General features: G+C 38.8%; 1 protein-coding gene across 1 annotated transcript in view; it reads right to left on the bottom strand.

Annotated features, from left to right (window-relative positions):
* PDE3B (phosphodiesterase 3B) overlaps window positions 1–16,166 on the bottom strand; it is a 154,494-nt gene extending 138,328 nt beyond the window's left edge. Inside the window, exon 1 of the mRNA XM_033120694.1 lies at window positions 14,889–16,166. Within this exon, the coding sequence (XP_032976585.1) occupies window positions 14,889–15,866 (978 nt within the window). The 5' untranslated portion in view covers window positions 15,867–16,166. The remainder of the gene's footprint in view (window positions 1–14,888) is intronic.
* Window positions 16,167–16,390: the final 224 nt, after the last annotated feature.

Here is a 16,390-nt window from a genome sequence, read left to right on the forward strand (position 1 = left end):
CAGCTCCTTTCCCCATATTCCCTATTTTGCTAATGACACAACTAACCTTTCAGAAACCCAGACTTAAAATACCTTCATACCTCTCTCCCTTCATATGAAATTGTTCTACCTCTTTTTCTCTCCCACTAACCTCATAGTATCAATATTCTAAATTTTTCCTTCCAACATAAATGCTATTTTTTCTAGTGTTTTAGTTCTAGCTTGTTCTCCCCTCACAAAGTAGGCACTGTTAAGTAATGTCTTATAACATCCTGGTTGTTTAATTTGACCTATATATTTATTATTATTCCTTCTTGACTTCAGTTCTTCCTTCTACCTGAAGTATATGTAATTTTGGTGGTAAAAACTCAATTTTTGCTGATCTGCAATGGTTTTAATTTGTTCTCTTTCTAAAAAGATAGTTTTTCTGGGCATTGATTTCTAGTTTGACAGTTATTTTCCCTCAGCACATGAAGGATGACATTCTACTGCTTTCTGGAACCCACTGTTGCTATTAGTAAGTCAATTTTCAGTATAATGTCATTCTTTTTTTTTTTGGTAGGTAATTTCTCTTTGTTCTTTGACTTCTTTTAGTATATCTCTCTCTCTTTCTCTCTGTACTACGTGTTCTGAATTTTGCAATGCTGTGTCTGAAGGTGGATTTCTTCATTCTGCTTGGATTCACTTTGCTTTCTGGATTATCAGCTGGTATTTTTTTTTTTTAATCAGTTCTATAAAATTCCATTTGACAGCCATTATCTTCTCAAATAATGCCTGTTCTTGATCTCACTTTCTTCTTTTGGAACTTCATTTAAATCCATGGTACATCTCTTCTTATTCTCCAAGTTTTTCTCTTTCTTAATTTTCATCTCTTTTTTCTCTGCAAAACATTATGAACAATTCCTTTGGCTCTATCTACTGGTTCACAAATTCTGCCTGTCAGCTGCTATTTAATGTGTGTGTCAGGTTTTTCACATGTAGTTATTTTTTTCATCTTAAAAGCTCTAGTTTTCAAATCTGTATGATTGTTCTACTGTTCTTTTATTTTCCCAAGCTTCTATTTTATTTCTTTAAGTATATGAAATTTTTTTTTATATATGGTATACGATAGTTCCAAACTCTAAAGACTCTATGTGTGTGTATGTGTGTGTTTTTGTTTGTTTTGTTTTGTTTTCACTGCACACTTTTCCTGCAGGTTCTTACTCATACTGCCTGGTTTCCTTGCATGTTTTGTACATTTTTGACTATGCATGCTCAACTGTCCTGAAATTTTATCTGTGGAAATTATTTGAAGCGTTGTAGAATTTGAACATACATCTAACAGTCACTTGGGACCACTTTACATTTTTAATGTTTCTCAGTCCACATATGTAGCATTAATTTAGTTTAAAAAATTAAATGAGTACTCTATGATTCCAATCATACGTATAACATTCTGGAAAAGGCAGAACTATGGCAAAAGTAAAAAGATTAGTGGTGGCCAGGGGTGGGGATGGTGGAAGGGACAAAAATGTAGACAAGGGATATTTAGGGCAGTGAAAATACTTTGTATGTATTTTCCATAATAATGGAAACATGTAACTATACATTTGTCTACACCCATACAGCGTATAACACCAACAGTGAAACATAATGTAAATTATGGACTTTGGGTGATTATGATGTATCGATGTTGGTTCACCAATTGTAACAAATGAAACACTCTTGTGGGAGATATTGATAATGGAAGAGGCTATGTCAGTGTGGGAGTAAAGGGGGAAATCACTATATCATCCCATCAATTTTGCTTTGAACTTTAAACTGCTCTTTAAAAAAAAGTCTTAATCAATTTTTTTTTTAACTAATTGAGGAGCCTAATGATTCCAAAAAAACTGTTAGAATAAACAAATTCAGTAAAGCTACAGGACACAAAATCAACACATAAATCAACACATTTCTGTCCACTAACAATGAACAATTCAAAAATTAGATTAAGAAACAATTCTATTCACAATAGCATCAAAAAGATTACTTAGGAATAAATTTAACCAAAGAGCTGAAACACTTGTATACTGAAAACTACAAAACATAGCTGAAAGAAACACAAATAAATAGAAAGACATCCTATGTTAATAGATTGTTAGGACTTATCTATTGTTAAGATGTCAATACTACTCAAACTCTACGGATTCAATACAATCCTTGTCAAAATTCCAACCATGATTATGCAAAGTGAAATAAATCAGTCTCAAAGAGATGAGTACTGTATGATTCCACTTATATGAGCTACCTATAGTCAAATTAATACAAAGAAAAGGTAGAATAACGGTTGTCAGGGGTTGAGGGAAGAGAGAATGGAGAGTTATTATTTAATGGGTATGTTGTTTCAGTTTGGGAAGAGAAAAAAGTTTTAGTGATGGGTGGTACTGATGATTACACAACAACCTGAATGTACTTAAGGCCACTAAACTGTATACTTAAAAATGGTTGAAATGGTAAATTTTGTTATGTATATTTGACTACAATGAAAAAAAAACAACAAAAACGATGTGAGGTCCCTCTTGTCGTTATACATTCCCAGGAGATATTTATTTGACCCCTCCCTAAAGTCCCTTGTGCCAAGGTCAAGATAGGTATCTCATCTCTATGGCCATATTTACTTCTCATTTACACTTACACTGGCGGAGGAGCACTTTGGGGCCTGAGCTTCATGCAGATGTTTCCTATTAGATTCCTGACTTCAGACAGATCCTAGGTTTTATCTCTTGAACCCCGTCATACCTAACAGAAGCAAATATTCAAGTTCTCTAAGGATGGTAAGAAACTCTTCAAGGGAAAGCTGGTTTTAGTTGCTTACCTCTCAGGATTCCTATCAAAGGAGAGAATATGCCACCCCAAAATATACCACTTTGGCATACTGATTATTTTGAATTAAAGGTACGCGAGAAACAGCCGATGCAAGGACATTCTGACCCCCCTTTGTAGCCCCATTCCCTGACAGCAGGAGGTAAATCTCCCACGTGAACACCACCCTTCCCTGTACCAGGAAGGTAGAAGGCATCCTTATCACCAGAGACAGGGAATTTAGAGCCAAGAAGGCTGTATAAATAAACTGTTACTTCTTCACCAAGTTGCTAACCCACGCCCAAACCCTTTTATCTTGTCAGTTCTTCACAAATTTATTGTCTCACAGGTGTAGAATATTCCTGCTTTGGTCACTTCTTTGAGTTTCATATATTTATGGGGTTCCCGTACATACAAAAATTAAATTTCTTTTTCTCCTGTTAATCTGTCTTTTGTCGATTTAATTATTGGACCAGCCAAAGAGCCTAGAAGGAAAAAAAGGAAAAATTTCCCTCCCTTATACTATTTTCATTTCTTTTTTGGTATCTAAGATTTTCTTACTCAATGATTGCTTTCAAAAGCTATTCTAAAATGTTTAAAGCTGTCATTCAGTTGTTTTAATTGGGAGAGTTCTTAGGGGCTTGATATATATTGGAAATGGCACTTAGCATATTGTGGTATTTTCTGTGTACTAGCTAAAGGATTTGGAGGTGTATTAATTCACCTTTCTGCCTTAGTTCCCAGCTGCAAAACAGGATCCCAGTACTTACTGGAGAGGGTTGTTGAGACTAGCACATAGTGAGCACTTGGTAATTATTACATCTTATAATAATCCATCTTTTCTAATCCTGGGTTACATTCTTTATTGCCGATAATATTTTTACCATTGATATTGACATTTCTGATGGAGAATTTAAGCATCTTTTTGCGGTTGTTGGTATTGATTGGTACTGAAGGTGAACAGATTGTGCCTGATTTGGCTCAGTGTGTTTTCCGTGACTTTCCAGCCTCTTAGTTGATAAAAAGTATTTACCTCCATGCATAGTTAAAGTAAGGTGGAGATTATATCAGGATAACTTTGAAATTTTCTTTTTAAGGTCATAGCAGTGAAATTTTTTAATTCATTTTTTTATTTGTTTTATATCAGTAAGAAACTTTCTTTCAGGACTACAGCTCATTTGTCACTTTTTGAAAGTGCTGGCTTTATTACTTTCTGGGGCTGTAGGAAAAAATCCATTTCTTTGCCTTTTCCAGCTGCTAGCCTTGGTTCCTCGCCTTCTTCTTCCATTGTCAAAGCCAAAAATGGATTCAGTGAGTCTTTCTCATACTGTATTACTCCAACCCTACTTCTATTGGCGCATGTCCATCTCTGATCTCTTCTAGCTCCCTCTACCACTGTGATTACACTGGGTCCACTAAGATAATTCTCAATAATTTCCCCATCTCAAGGTCCTTAAATTAATCTCATCTGCAAAGTCCCCTTTGCCATATTAGGTAATATTCACAAATTAGTAAAGTTGAATATGAGCATACATTGCAACTCAATTCTACTTCTAGATACACACATGCACCAGGAGACATTTACAAGAATTTGCATAGCAGCATTGTACATAGTAGCATACCAGTCAAGGGTCCGTGAACAGTAGAATAGATACATAAATGTTACTATGGTCATATAATGAAATATTACACAGCTTTGGAAAAAAATGAACTACAGTATCCACATCAACATGGACCTCAGAAAACGTCAAGAAAAAAAATTAACAGAAAAATTCACACACCATGATTCTATTAAAGTTCAAAAGCAGGCAATATTAATAACATATTATTTAGATTATTTGGGAATACATTCACGGGGGTTGTAATTATAAAGCCAAGCACAGGACTGAATAGCAAAAAAAAAAAAAAAAGAGAGAAGGACGAAGAAAAGAACAAAAACAAGATAGATATAATATTGCCTCTGAGCAGAGAAAGAGGATACAAAAATAAAAAAAATGAAAAATGAAAAAAAGGCTAAAGGAAATGAGTGATGCATACATGACTTTTTCCCCTTTGTTTTATTTTCTTCCTTAAAGTATATAAAAATACACATGTGTACATTCTTTTATGTGCAGTATTTCTTATGTAAAATTTAAATGCTAACTAAATAAATTTGAAATACGCTGAATGAGGACACACGTTTGTTGCAGGGACTGTACACCAACCACAAGAAACAACATTTCACAGACAAGCTAAACTGGCATTCAAGAGCAAGGCTCCTGACTTTGGGTTCAAGATGGCAGAGTAGGAATATCCTCACCTCCTCTCACTGACAACAATACTACAACTACACATAGAACAACTATTTCAGAGAATAACCTGAAGATCTGCCGAAAAGATTTTCTACAACTAAGGATGTAAAGAAAACCACACTGAGATGGGTAGAAGGGGCAGAGACTCAATCAAGTTAGGACCCATCCTAATCCCCTCATTCCGTGCGGTTACCCACAGCAACAGGGACATCACAACCTCAGAGGTTCCCCCCTCTGAAAAGTAACAGGTCTGAGTCCCAGCCTGGGGGAGCTGCAGTGGGAAGGAGCCCTGTAACATCTGGCTTTGAAAACCAGCAGGGCTTACATCTAGAAGAGCCAAGGTCACGCTCTGAGTCCCAGAGCAGAGGCAGCAGTTTAAACTGTTGGGATATACGTGAAGGTGATACATTGACGAATTTTAGAGTGTGTACTGGAGGAGCAGGGATCTGTTCAAACTTTCTCCAGGAACCAAGGTGCTGGTGGGTGCCATATTTTTTTCCTTTCTTTACTCTCCTTCTACCTATCTGGTCTGACAGTGGCAGGCGCCATTTCTGACACTCTTCATTAACCTTGCTAACACTGTTCACCCCATGGTGGCACTCCCCGAGGACCCACCCAGACTGACACCCCTCCAAATTGGCTCCTGTCCTGTCACATCCAGTGGGTGGCCTCAGCCATCACTGATACTCCCTCAAAGCGGCCCCTGCCTCACCATACCTGGTGGGCAGCTTTAGTCAGCACAAGCACACAGCAGTGTTTGCGCAACAGTTGAAGTTAGACCTCGCAGACAGCCACACTGGAGGCCCATCCTGCACACCAGCACACCAGCAGCAGCTGCAGTTAAAACCACCAGTCAGCTTCACCGGGGCGGGGGGGGGGGGGGCCTGCCCCACACAGCAGTGTGCCCACAACAGTTGTGGCCAGGCCTCATAGCCAGCTGGGCCAAGGACCAGCTTTACCTGTCAGCGCATCCATAGCAGTTGCGGCTACAAGGGGAGGCCACACTAGTCTACACAGGGAACACCTCTGCAGCACCTGGTTGTGGTGACTAGGGGGGATTGCACCACTGGGCCCCACAGGGCACCTTCTACATAAGACCACTTTTTCAAGACCAGGAGACACAGCTGATCTACCTAATACATAGAAACGAACAGGCAAAATGAGGAGACTAAAGAATATGTCCAACTAAAAAAACAAGACAAAATCCCAGAAAAATAAATGAATGAAAAAGAGGTAAGCTATCTACTAGATAAAGAGTTCAAAGTAATAGTCATAAAGACGCTCATCAAACTTTTCAGAACAGTGGGTCAACTCAATGAAAACTTTAAAACAAAAAGATAATAATGTAAAAAAAGAACCAATCGTAACTGAAGTATATAACTGAAATGAAAAATATAATGGAGGGAATCAACAGCAGATCATATGATGCAGAAGAATGTATCAGTGATCAGGAAGACAGGATAGTGGGAATCATCTAATTTGAAAAGCAAAATGAAAAAAGAATTAAAAAGAATGAGGATAGCATAAGGGAACTCTGGGACAACACCAACCTTATTAACATTCACGTCATAGGGGTCCCGGAAGGAGAAAAGAGGGAGAAAGGGACAGAAAACCCACTTGAAGAAATAATGGCTGAAAACTTTCCTAACCTAGGGAAAGAAACAGACATCCAAGTCCAGGAAGCAAGGAGAGTCCCAGACAAGATGAACCCAAAGAGACCCACATCAAGGCACAGAATATTTAAAATGGCAAAAGTTAAAGATAAAGAGAGAATCTTAAAAGCAGCAAGAGAAAAACAACTAGTTATATACAAGGGAGTCCCCATGAGACTATTAGCTGATTTTTCAGCAGAAACTTTACAGGCCAGAAGGGAGTGGCATGATATATTCAATGTGATAAAAGAAAAACACCTATAACCAAGAATACTCTACCCAGGCAAGGTTATCCTACACAACTGAAGAACAGTTTCCCAGACAAGCAAAAGCTAAAAGAGTTCATCACCACTAAATTGGCATTACAAGAAATGTGAAAGGGAATTCTTTAAGCATAGAAGAAAAGGCCAAAACTAGAATTAAGAAAATATATAAAAGAAAAAAATCTCACTAGTAAAGGCAAACATATAAAAGTAGTAGACCAACCACTTGTAAAGCCAGTATGAAAACAAAATGGCAACAAGTACATATGTATCAATAATTACTTTAAATGTAAATGGACTGAATGCTCCATTCAAAAGACTTAGGGTGGCTGAATGGATTAAAAAAAAACACCACAAGATTCACACAAATGCAGCCTACAAGAGATTTATTTCAGATCTAAAGTCACACAGATTGAAAGTAAAGGGATGGAAAAAGATACTCCATGCAAACAGAAATGAAAAGAAAGCTGGGGTAGTAATACTTAGACAAAATAGACTTTAAAACAAAGACGGTAACAAGAGACAAGGGTAAGACATAATGATAAAGGGATCAATCCAACAAGACTATAACATCTATGCACCCAACAGAGGAGCACCTAAAAAAATGCAGCAAATATTAACAGATGTGAATGGAGAAATTGACAGTAATACAATAATAGTAGGGGACTTAAATACCCTACTTACATCAATGGATAGATTATCCAGACAAACTTAACAAGGAAACATTGTCCTTATGTGACATATAAGACTAGATTGATGTAATAGATATGTACAGAACATTCCATGCAAAAACAGTAGAATACACATTGTTTTCAAGTCACACATGAACATTCTCCAGGACGCATCACATGTTAGGCCACAAAACAAGTCTTAATAAATTTAAGATTGAAATCATATCAAGCAAATTTTCCAACCACAGTAGTATAAAATTAGAAATCAATTATAAGAGGAACACTGGAAAAAACACGTGGAACACTGAACAACATGCTACTAAACAACCAATGGGTCAGTGAAGAAATCAAAGGAAATAAAAAAATACCTTGAGACAAATGAAAATGGAAACGTTACAAAATCTGTTGGACACAGCATAAGGGTTAAGTTTATAGCAATAGAGGCCTACCTCAAGAAACAAGAAACATCTCAAATAATCTAACCTTACACCTAAAGGAACTAGAAACAGAACAAACAAAGCCCAAAGTTAGTAGAAGAAAGGAAATAATCAAAGTCCAGAGCAGAAGTAAATGAAAATGAAGCTGGACCCTCACTCTCCCTCAATTCAAACTATACTACAAAGCCTCAGTAATCAAAATAGTATGGTGCTAGCACAGAAACACACATAGATCAATGGAACAGAATAGAGAGCCCAGGAATAAACCAACAGTTACATAATCAATGAAATTTACAACATAGGAGGCAACAGGCAAAAGTCTTCAATAAATGGTGTTGTAAAAACTGGATCACTTTCTTATACCATATACAAAAATAAACTCAAAATGGATTAAAGACTTAAATGTAAGATCTGAAACCATAAAACTAAAAGAAAACATCGGCTATAAATTCTTTGACATCAGTCTTAGAAATACATTTTTGGATGTGTCTCCTCCAGCAAGGCAACAAAATAATTAATGGGACTACATAAGACCAAAAAGTCTTTGCACAGTGAAGGAAACCATCAACAAAATAAAAGGGTACCTTCTGAATGGGGGAAGATATTTACAAACGATATATGATAAGGGATTAAGATCCAAAATACATAAAGAACTCATACAACTCAACATCAAAAAAACAAATAATTCAATTCAAAAATGGGCAGAAGACCTAAACAGACATTTCTCCAAAAAAAGACATGCAGGTGGTGAACAGACACAAGAAAAGGTGCTCAATTTCACTAGTCACCAGGGAAATGCAGGTAAGAAACACAATCATATTACCTCACACCTGTCAGAACAGCTATCTTCAAAAAGACAAGAAAGAAGTGTTGGTGAGGATGTGGAAAAAAGGGAACCCTCACGCACTGTTAGTGGGATTGTAAATTGGTACAGCCACTATAGAAAATAGTATGGAGGATCCTCAAAAAATTAAAAATAGAATTACCATATAATTCAGCAATTTCAGTTCTGGGTATGTATCCTAAGAAAATGAAAAAACTAATTTGAAAAGATATATGCACCCTTATGTTCACTGCAGTATTATTTACAATAGCTGTGATATGGAAGCAACCTAGGTGTCTATCAATAGATGAATTAATAAAGATGTGGTACATATATAATGGAATATTACTCAGCCATAAGAATCAATGAAATCTTGCTAGTTGCAACAACATGGACAGACGAAGAGGGTATTGTGCTAAGTGAAATAAGTCAGAGAAAGACAAATACTGTACCATTTCACTTATATGTGGAATCTAAACTAAATAAATGAACAAACAAAACAAAATAAACATATTCAGACACAAAGAACAAACTGATAGTTTCCAGAACTCTGGGCAGTGGATGGAACAGACAAAAAAAGTGAAGGGAATGAAGAAGTGCAAACTTATAGTTATAACATAAATAAATCATGGGTATGTAATGTACAGCATAGAGAATACGATCAATAATATCACAATAACTTTGTACAGTGACAGATGGTTACTAGACTTCTCGTGGTGATTGCTTCGTAAGGTATATAAATGTCAACTCACTATATTGTATACATAAAACTAATATAATATTGTATGTCAACTATAATAAAAAAAAAGCTTCTCATTCTAGAATAAAAAAATAAATAAAATATGCTGAATGCACATTGTATGAAATGTAAGGAAGAAGTAGCCAAACAATGTACTCTAGCTGATGGAGTGAAAATCTATAAAAATGAGATATCTGCTAGGTAAATCAATGTATGAAGTTAAGTTCTAGGTCATAAAAGAAAAGGACAGTGGGAAATACACTCCTCTGCCCCAAGTTCTAAGAACAGGCTTCTTATAATCACTTAAATAAATATGGATCAGCTTTTAAATAACCAACCCAATGTCAAAAACTGTCAAGAACTACCCACAGACAGAACCCAGATCTCCTAAAGTTATGCTTGGTTAACACAGTTATTCAGTTTGTTTTGCTTAAATTGAATGTTCTTAGACAAAGTAGGCTATAGTCAGTTGACTTCCATTCTTCTTACCCTCCCCTCCTTCCTCAACATATAACAAATACGTTATGTCACTGGTCTCTGAAAGGCACTTGAGCTTGACACCAGCTGCATCCTGACAAGGGACCCTGAAATAACTACATTAGGGACTACGATTACCTTCAAGGTCATTATGAACGATGTGATTTCGAGAGTCCCTCCGATCTCTCTCCCACCTCTACTCCCAAACTCCTTTAACCAGGGATGTCATTTATCATATAATTGGCAAAATTAACTATAGCGTTGGATAACCACAATCGCAGGTACTTATGCTCTTTACCAAAAGTATAGGTGGATTAGGAGTAGAGAGCTAGGTACTAGTCCTGGTATGCCAAATATCTCACAGCATAACCTAGAACCAAGATTTTTATCTCGCTGGAGTTGAATTTCTTTCTTGTCTATAAAATGAGCAGGTGTCAATTAGAAATCTCTTCAATCTCTTCTATATCTATACAAACATATTTAGGTTGAAATAAACTCGTTCAGCAACAACAGATTCTACATGCTTTGGTTGGGGTATAGGAAGGCAGGAGAATGTGCTAGGGAAACAGGATGACTTGGTAATTGAAAGGAAAAAGAAAAAGAATCAGAGAAAGGCATGACACTGAGGAGGCTGAAAAACCCTGAGGACGATGAAAATACAATTTCCGGTTTTATTTATGGTCGGTCCTATTTACTTTCCACTCAGTGTGGGAAAACAAAAACTATGGAAATGTCACTATTTCATGAGATAGCGTGAAAATATTCCGTCAACTTGTATTTTTAAATATGGCAAACTCTGCTATATTAGAGTTTTGTTCTCGGTTTATGCATTAATTTGAGTATCACTGTACTGTCTAAAAACTTCTTAATTTTATTTGCTCCTTAAAGGAGTTTTGAATCAGTGTGAATGGTAAAAGCAAAAGAAAAATATCTACAAGTCAATAACAATAAGCAGTCCTCAAACAGCTAGAGCCAAGGATGGATGCAGGAAGAGGGTGTTTCCTAAGTCGTAGATGGCTTTCTAAAACACAAAACAAACAAACAAACAAGGCTAAGAGCAGGTTATAAAGGACTTTGCAAGCAAGGTTCAAGGTCATGTCCACCTTATCCTGTGGACAATGAAAAACCATAAGAGGTTTTTAAAACAGAGCAAGTGATTTGATCAAATCTGTGTTTTTGAACGATAACTCTGATAACAGAGTACATACAATATTTACAAAACAGAGCATAAAATTATTATTATGTAAGCTGATATTTGACTACAAAACATTAACATGAAATTAGAATAAAACACTCCTCACTGAAACCATAAAATAAATTTCACAAATAGTACAGTATTCTTCAATTCATAGTGAGGTACGCCTTGCAAATTCCTTAAGGGGGTAAATAATCACTTAAACTTTAAAATCTTTTTTAAAAGGCCTTCATACTACATGTGCATACCTTTTTCAAGTAAAATTAACACTTTAAATAATATTTGTGGGCTTTAAGGCCACAGGATTTAAAAATATTTACCTAACCATTTAGAAAGCACTTAGCATTTTAGGTATAGAAAAATATCTCACACACTAACTTATGACTTTCAAAACCTCGTATTTACCTAGTCTATCACACACAAAATGATCTGGATGAAAAGCTGAAATCTACAGTATAGAATATACAATTAAAATGGCATAGAAATGTAGTTTGTTAAAATCTGGTCAAAGTTTCTATGTAGACAACTGATTTTTTTGTTTTCTTTTTTAACTCCCAATTAGTTTCAGCTGACTCCTGGCAAATATACTACAAACATAAGTGCTTCTTTCCATTAGCCCACCAAAGCAGAACACCAGTCAGCAGTAACTAGATTTAAACTTTAAATTTCTAAGTGTTTGGCTAAAAACAAACAAAAAAAAACCTTAGTTAAGAACTGACACATGTATAGCATTTACACCAAATGCTATCAATCTAATTATGAAAATCAAGTATTTTACAAACAAATGCCTTTATTTTCAACACAGTACTTAACATAACGTCCCAAAAGTTTAAAATTATTTTAAATCTACTCTCACACAATTAAAAAAATTTCTATTGATAGGAGTTTTCAACTGTTTTTCAAAAAAGTTTATAAAATTCTTAAGGAAATGAAAGTATAATAATTGTGTTATCAATCCAAAAATGAATCCACATATAATTTTAAAGTTCTCTATTCAATAAATACAGAATATTTGTTCATCTTTTCCAATCACTGCACCTCGGAAAATATAAGTTAGCAATATCAACATTCGATATTTAAGTAAAACTTCAAGAACTACTAAATTTGTGATGTTTCACTTAGAGTTTTACTTATACTTTTCTTTATACCTTACAGAAAGTATAAACTAAAAGAAATGACTTCTAGAATCGGAAGGTATTAGAGAATTCATCTAATGGGATCCCTGATGTGACAGGATACTGAGACTCAGAAAGATTGACTGCCTTTTCTAAGATCACACAGTAAAGCCAACACTTGACTCTCAATCCCATGCCTATATCAATCCCAGGGCATTTTCCCCTATATCAGATTCCACTCAAAATCTTTCTGTCTTCCTTCCCTTTCTGAAACAATAAAGTGACTTTACACTTGTCATATACAAAGTTTAGCACTTTGTAAATTACAAAATCTGTTGATCTTTTACTTCCATAAAAGCACTGGTTTCCTCTTAATTTCTTTAACATAATCTACATGCAAATAAAACACCAGACCCATTGTTAAAATTCAGGAACAAACATAAGTAAAATTTCTTATGATTACAATCTCTGCTAAATTAAAAATATCTAGTGATTTCTAGTAATGCCAAAATAGTATTTAATGAATATTATGTAACGATGTATAAAACCTTGAACTATCAGCATATAGGTAAGACCCCAAAAATGTTCCTATTCATAGCGCAATGTGAATAAGTTTTCTTCAATAATATACCCTTTTGAAAAGCACAAATCATATTTTTCTCTAAAACAAATAATAAATGAAGCTACCTAACATAACAACACACACCTAGTTAAAGGTTGAAAAAAGTTGCTGTGATGGGAAAAGCACCAGACTAGGATTAAGAAAACCAGGAATTTTCGATTTACAAGAGAACCCCTATAATTGACTACACCAACAGATTACAATTAAAACACATTAAACTGTAATGCTGTTAAATTCAGAAAAACTATCTACAAATGTGATGAGACTATGCTAAAAGAGTTTTCCGGTGTTAAAAAAATGCAATCTATTTAGTCAACCGTCAAATGCTATACCGTTCTATGGAAACAGTTGATATTACTTCTCTCTACAGTTAATCTTCTCACAGCAATTTTTCTCCTGATACACACTTTCCTACACACTGTCTATTATCACTGGCAGTAAACTGAGAAAACAAAAGGTGCACCAGTTTTTGAACATTTTTTCAAGCATTTGGCCAAGTAACTACAGACCACAAAGCGGCCTCTGAAAACACTTTTCAAGAAGCAAAGTGTGGTCTCATTGGACTCCTAGATATCAGTGTTAAACACATCATAAATTCAATGTAGTTTGTAGGTTATTTTGAACAGAGGAGAGCATCATATGTAGTAAGAATTACAATCTTTTGTTTCAAATATACTGGGTCCCAGTGTAAAACATCAATAATCAAAAAGTCTGAAAACCAATGGTATAAACTTCTACTCTCCTAAGAAAAACCTCTCCACTCATCCTCTTAGTTGCTTAGAACACAACATTGAAAAAAGTCTAGGTTCAAATCCCAGCACTGCCACTTATTAGATGTGTGAAGTTGAGTAATCTAGGAGCCTAAATGTGCTCATCTCTAAATTGAGGTAATGTCACCCACCATACAGGGTTCTTAGGAGGATTTAAGACAATATATGTAAAGCATTTGGCATTTAGTAAATGCTCAATGAACAGTAGTTATACTTGCTGAGTGTCTTGGTGACGTAGAACTGGTAAGATTTCCCTAGGCTACATAAAGACAGTACCTCATTCCCTGATGATAATTTCAATTCCTTTAAAAAACAAAAACATGTAAACATCCAGAAAAAATTGGAAATGCTTTTGGCGTCTTTCCACACATTACCAAGTTTAAAGGTTACAGTGTTACAACATTCTCCTAATTATGTAACAAATACACAGGATGAGTTTAGTCTGTAAAAGATTATATTAGCCTATACTGCTGAAATTGGGGGTGAGGGGAAATGTCTTAAAAATTATTTCCAACAGTCGTTTCATCTAAACTAACAAGTCTCAGTTCCAAAGCTCATCAAGGTTCATTGCTTCCTCTCAAACATCAAGAATAATGAAACCACACTGATTAAAACTCATACATGTGTACATTCACTCATTCTAATCGCTATGTTATCTTTAGGGAGACAGCACCATTATAACAGCAACTGATAAACGGCACCAAAAAGATGGACCTCAGAGTATGCCAAAGTGGGAGTAGTCAATCTATTAAACCACAAATAATTCACTTCACTCTTCTGAGAACGCATCTATTGCATAAACAAACTCTTTAAAAAGTGCAGTATGATCAGTCTGCTGCTTCATGCCTATTCAAAGATAAAAGGTCCTACTTCAACGTTTTTAAAAAGTTTCCTGTATTTAAGGAATTCTTTCCAAAATAAAACTTTCTTTTTTCACCCTGAAAGTTCACATACTTTCAAACACACGAATTCAACTGAAGTGATAAAACCGCACTCACTTCCTTAGCAAACCTTGCTTGCTGCTAACATACCTGTTCCCTGGAAATGCAAGGCAACGAAGGTCTGCGGAACATTTTGGAACTGCCATAGTAACTGGCCGAAGTTTCTCCGAAGGACACGCAACTGGACCTTCTCCGGGGTCTGATCACAGGCACTTTTTCTTCCGCGGTACTGGACAACCGAGGATGATGAGGAGCTTCCCTGATTTGAAAGAAGTGATCCAACCCCAGGGCTAGCAGGCAGCCAGCGCCCCCGACCAGGCAGGACAGCAGCGGCCCGAGGGCTGCAGGCAGCGAGCCGAGGCCGGTGACAGAGACCCACCAGACGAAGCCGGAGAACAGCAGCACCAGGATGCCGTGCTGCAGCCGGACCGGGTGCGCGAGCGTCAGCAAGCCCACACAGCTCAGCACCAACAGCAACCTGCCCGCCGCCGCCGGGGGCGTGTGTGGGGCCGGGCCCTCCGCGTCTCCGTCCCCCGAAGGCCAAGACCACCACGGCCACAGCACAACGTCCCCCAGGTAACAGCAGGCGGGCAGCGCCAGCAGCCACCAGGAGCCGCCGCCGCTCCGGCCCGGGCCGGGGCCCCGCTTGGTCCGGGTCAGGAAGCAGGTGAGGAAGAAGAAGGCACAGGCGATGCTGAAGAGGGGGCTGAGGCTGAGTGAGCAGACGCTCAGCAGGGTCCGCAGCCGGGCGGCCCCGGCAGCCCAGCTCTCAGGCCCCGAGCCCAGCAGCAGGGCGAGGACAAAGGCGGCCAGGGCGCCCAGCGCCAGGCGCGCCCCGGAGCAGGGGGAGCCGCGCCGCGGCTGCTGGGGGGAGGCCGGCGGCGGCAGCAGCAGCTCCACGTTGCAGAAGCGACAGAGGTGGAAGAAGAAGCCGCGCGGAGGGTCCTGCCGCAAGGGGCTCACGCAGCTCTTCACGTAGCCGTTCCGCAGACTCTCGGGGGGCGAGCCGGTCCCGTCCGGCGGCTGCGGGTACCGCATGGCTTTGGCGTCTCTCTCGTCCCTCCTCATGGCCGAGATCGGGGCTGGGTGGCCGCGGGACTCAGCGCTCCGGGCTCGGACGGCTCGGGCTCCTTCACCCCCCGCCCCCGCGCTCGGGGCTCCCCCCGGCTCCGTAGCGCGTCAGGGCTGCGCCCGCCGCCGCGGCCCGGGGTCCCCGCCGCGCGGGCGGAGGAGCGGCGGGGTCCGCGACATACTGGCTGTGCAGAGGGGCGCAAGGGGCTGCTTCTTTTCCGTCGGGCACCTCTCGGGACTGGAGACTGGAGCCGCCTCCCAGCTCCCGCGGGCTGCAACAGTTACTTCACGGCCCCAGCCTGGTCCGTTGGGCGCGCGGGCGGGCGGGCTGGCGGGCGCTCCTCCCCCGCGGCTGCCCCGGCCGGGCGCGCGCCCCCGCCGCGCGTGCCCGCGCCCCGTCCCGCCGCCGCTTGTCCCGCCGCGGCTCGCCCGGCCGCCAGCCCGCTGCAGACGCGGGACGGGGACCTCCCTGGCTAAGCGTGATGGGACAGGGGAGAGCGCGGCCGCGGCCGCCCGAAGAC

This window comes from Rhinolophus ferrumequinum, chromosome 11 (assembly GCF_004115265.2).
Source record: "Rhinolophus ferrumequinum isolate MPI-CBG mRhiFer1 chromosome 11, mRhiFer1_v1.p, whole genome shotgun sequence".
Taxonomy (NCBI): domain Eukaryota; kingdom Metazoa; phylum Chordata; class Mammalia; order Chiroptera; family Rhinolophidae; genus Rhinolophus; species Rhinolophus ferrumequinum.